The 3,939-nt window shown below is 45.7% G+C and overlaps 1 protein-coding gene across 1 annotated transcript; it reads left to right on the forward strand.

The window, feature by feature from the left end:
- Positions 1 to 664: 664 nt before the first annotated feature.
- On the forward strand, positions 665 to 3,718 carry LOC139405726 (protein S100-A1-like). Its single transcript, XM_071148150.1, has 3 exons — positions 665 to 758; positions 3,010 to 3,171; positions 3,452 to 3,718. Exons 2-3 carry the CDS (start codon positions 3,031 to 3,033, stop codon positions 3,614 to 3,616), a joined length of 306 nt encoding a protein of 101 aa, XP_071004251.1. The 5' UTR covers positions 665 to 758; positions 3,010 to 3,030; the 3' UTR covers positions 3,617 to 3,718.
- Positions 3,719 to 3,939: the final 221 nt, after the last annotated feature.

Consider the following 3,939-nt stretch of genomic DNA (forward strand, 5'->3'; position numbering starts at 1 on the left):
TACACTTGTGTCTATAAGGTAGTAGTTTTGGAATTGTTAGCTAGATTACTTGTTGGTTATTACTGCATTGTCGGAACTAGAAGCACAAGCATTTCGCTACACTCGCATTAACATCTGCTAACCATGTGTATGTGACAAATAAAATTTGATTTGATTTGATTTGAGCATCATTGGTATGTATTCAGCATCATTGGTAAATATTCAGCATCATTGGTAAATATTCAGCATCATTGGTATAGATTCAGCATCATTCTATAGATTGTGTGAATGAGATCAGTGAGTTCTCAGTGTGTTAATTAGATCAGTGAGTTCTCAGTGTGTTAATTAGATCAGTGAGTTCTCAGTGTGTTAATGAGATCAGTGAGTTCTCAGTGTGTTAATGAGATCAGTGAGTTCTCAGTGTGTTAATGAGATCAGTGAGTTCTCAGTGTGTTAATGAGATCAGTGAGTTCTGAGTGTTAATGCGATATGAAAACATTCTAGGTGATCCATGTCTATTTTATCATGTTAAATTCAAAGATGAGGACTCAAAGACATCATGCCTAAACTCTAACTCCCTCCCTCCCTCCCACACACACACACACCTCCACTATAGGCTACAAACACTCACAATTAGGCAGGCGTTCTGTTCTCTATAAATTCTTTGTCTTTATAAAATCTTTCCCACAGTTTGTGCGCAGTAGATTCAACATCATTGGTATATATTCAGCAGTACCCTACTTCCCCACCCTGTTCTGATAGCGTCTCTCCTCTGTTTGGTAAGTAACCAATCTCCACTTATTCTACTATTACTATTGGTGTCTTTGGTTTAACAGAGGAGGTTATCTAGTGTAATAAACAGGTCTCACACAACTGTAACAACTGTTTCCAAGTGTGACTAGCTACTGATCTGTCTCGTCCGGCAAACTTGTAGGCTATAATGTTCATTAGTCTTCGCTTGCTTTGATTCAAAAATCAGTTCTTCTATGGTTTGTTATGCAGGATGACAGGACATACTATTTACTGATGAAGACATAATGTAGTCTATCTATACCTAAACCTTTTCATGTTTCATTTGTAGGCTATAATGTTTTTGTTTTAGAACTCTGTTAGACCTACAAACGTTTTTCTCCTCCGGTTCATGTCATTTATAGGCATTACTCACCAATTATCATCAGCATGATTTCTCTACACTGAACTGTTGCAAAACCCTTTCCTCTCCTGTCACACCCCTTTCCATCCCCATCTCCCCAAACTTTCACACTTATGATAATGTGTCACATGGTCAAGCTATGACAGAGGTTATTTAACCTCTATTTAACTAGGCAAGTCAGTTAAGAACAAATTCTTATATACAATGACGGCCTACCCCAGGCCAAACTTGGTTAAAGGACAGTCTACACAGCTAGAGATGTTGGATGTTCCCAAAGAAAGTGGGAGGCACCAAAAGAAAGAGGAGGAGTCAGAGGTAGAGGGAATGTGTAAAGGAGTGGAAGATGACAGCTTAAATGTCACTAAGTAACAGACTGTGCTTACAGAGACAAAGAAAGCCAACTCCCATCCTCCCTGAATGTGCATTGTTAATTTGTTTGCTTCGAAGGGATAGTTTGCTATTAGTCAGCATATTAGTACCATCTATCAGGTATGAAGGGAAGACCCAGATGCATATCATGTCGAATAAACAATAGTTTGATGTTGCAAACAGGGGCAGGCAATAGACAGGTCAAGGTAGGCAGGGGTCAGTAAACCAGAGGTGGGGCAACGGTACCGGACGGCAGGCAGGCTCAGGGTCAGGGTAGACAGGGGTCAGTAAACCAGAGGTGGGGCAACGGTACCGGACGGCAGGCAGGCTCAGGGTCAGGGTAGACAGGGGTCAGTAAACCAGAGGTGGGGCAACGGTACCGGACGGCAGGCAGGCTCAGGGTCAGGGTAGGCAGGGGTCAGTAAACCAGAGCTGAGGCAACGGTACCGGACGGCAGGCAGGCTCAGGGTCAGGGTAGGCAGGGGTCAGTAAACCAGAGGTGGGAGATGGGGCAACGGTACCGGACGGCAGGCAGGCTCAGGGTCAGGGTAGACAGGGGTCAGTAAACCAGAGGTGGTGCAACGGTACCGGACGGCAGGCAGGCTCAGGGTCAGGGTAGACAGGGGTCAGTAAACCAGAGCTGTAGTCAATGAACAGCATTCTCATGTAGGTGTTCCATTTGTCCAGGTGGGAAAGGGCAGTGTGGAGTGCAATTGAGATTGCATCATCTGTGGATCTGTTGGGGTGGTATGCAAATGGGGGTAGATCTAGGGTTTCTGGGATGATGTTGTTGATGTGAGCCACGACCAGCCTTTCAAAGCACTTCATGGCTACAGACGTGAGTGCTACGGGTCGGTAGTCATGTTCTTGGGCACGAGGACTATGGTGGTCTGCTTAAAACATGTAGGTATTACAGACTCGGACAGGGAGAGGTTGAAAATGTCAGTGAAGACACTTGCCAGTTGGTCAGCACATGCTCGCAGTACACGTCTGGTAATCCGTCTGGCCCTGCGGCCTTGTGAAAGTTGACCTGTTTAAAGGTCTTACTCACATCGGCTACGGAGATCGTGATCACACAGTCGTCCGGAACAGCTGATGGCTCTCATTTATGCTTCAGTGTTGCTTGCCTCGAAGTCTGCATAGAAGTCATTTAGCTCATCTGGTAGACTCATGTTACATACAACCCTGTCAACAGAGAAAAAAATGTTGACCTGTTTAAAGGTCTTACTCACATCGACTGCGGAGAGAGTGATCACACAGTCTTCCAGAACAGCTGGTGTTCTCATGCATGTTTAAGGGTTATTTGCCTCGAAGCGAGCATAGAAGTAGTTTAGCTCATCTGGTAGGCTCGTGTCACTGTGCTTCCCTTTGTAGTCTGCAATGGTTTGTAAGCCCTGCCACATCTGGCGAGTGTCAGAGCCGGTGTAGTACGACTCGATCTTAGTCTTAATCTTTATCTGCCACTGTAATTTACACCCCCCTCCTCCCTCTCTCGCTCCCCTCCTCAGTGTATCCTTCTCTCTGCAGCCATGCTGTCTCAGTTGGAGAGATCCATGCAGTCCCTGATCACGGTGTTCCATCGCTATGCCGACAAGGACGGTGACTGTAACACACTGAGCAAGAAGGAGCTGAATGAACTCATGCAGTCAGAACTGGGCAGCTTCCTGAAGGTATTCTCTCTCTCTCTCTCTCTCTCTCTCTCTCTCTCTCTCTCTCTCTCTCTCTCTCTCTCTCTCTCTCTCTCTCTCTCTCTCTCTCTCTCTCTCTCTCTCTCTCTCTCTCTCTCTCTCTCTCTCTCTCTCTCTCTCTCTCTCTCTCTCTCTCTCTCTCTCTCTCTCTCTGAGATGGGAGAGAGAGAGAGAGAATCTAAAGTCAATCTAACCCCCCCTCTCCCCTCCCCCCATCTCTCTCTCATTCTCTTCATCTCCTCCATCTCTCCTTCCCTCTCAGTCCCAGAAGGACCCAGCCGCCATCGACAAGATCATGAAGAATCTGGACCAGAATGGTGATGGGATGGTAAACTTCGAGGAGTTTGTCTCCCTGGTGGTGGACCTCTCCATCGCCTGTGAACAGATCTACCAGCTCCACATCATGAAGGCTGCCGCTAAGAAGTGAGGGAGGACAGGACAAGGAGAAAGAGAAGCAGAGATGGATGCTTTTCTATATGTCATTTTGCTTCTCTATACGTCAAATAAGTCACTTTATAAGAAGTCTTACTGTTGTGAATAAACAGTGACTTTCCCACTTTGTATCTCTGTTTGTCACATTTGTCTGACGTGTGTCTGTCTGTTGTACTTGGCCTGTAATTTGTCCCGTAAGTGTAAGACAGAATAGACAGTGCCAGTCACTTCTTAGTTCAGTATTGACACTACTTAGTAAACCTTGGCGCAAAGCCTTTCTAGATCTTATGCTAAAACTACCCACTGGGCACAAACTGG

This window comes from Oncorhynchus clarkii, chromosome 3 (genome assembly GCF_045791955.1).
Source record: "Oncorhynchus clarkii lewisi isolate Uvic-CL-2024 chromosome 3, UVic_Ocla_1.0, whole genome shotgun sequence".
NCBI classification, from domain to species: Eukaryota; Metazoa; Chordata; class Actinopteri; order Salmoniformes; family Salmonidae; genus Oncorhynchus; species Oncorhynchus clarkii.

Excerpts from the sequence above, each read along its gene's own strand:
- LOC139405726 (XM_071148150.1), top strand. The coding sequence starts at position 3,031 with ATGCTGTCTCAGTTGGAGAGATCCATGCAGTCCCTGATCACGGTGTTC. Across the intron at positions 3,172-3,451 it reads AACTGGGCAGCTTCCTGAAG|TCCCAGAAGGACCCAGCCGC; the intron begins GTATTCTCTCTC and ends CTTCCCTCTCAG.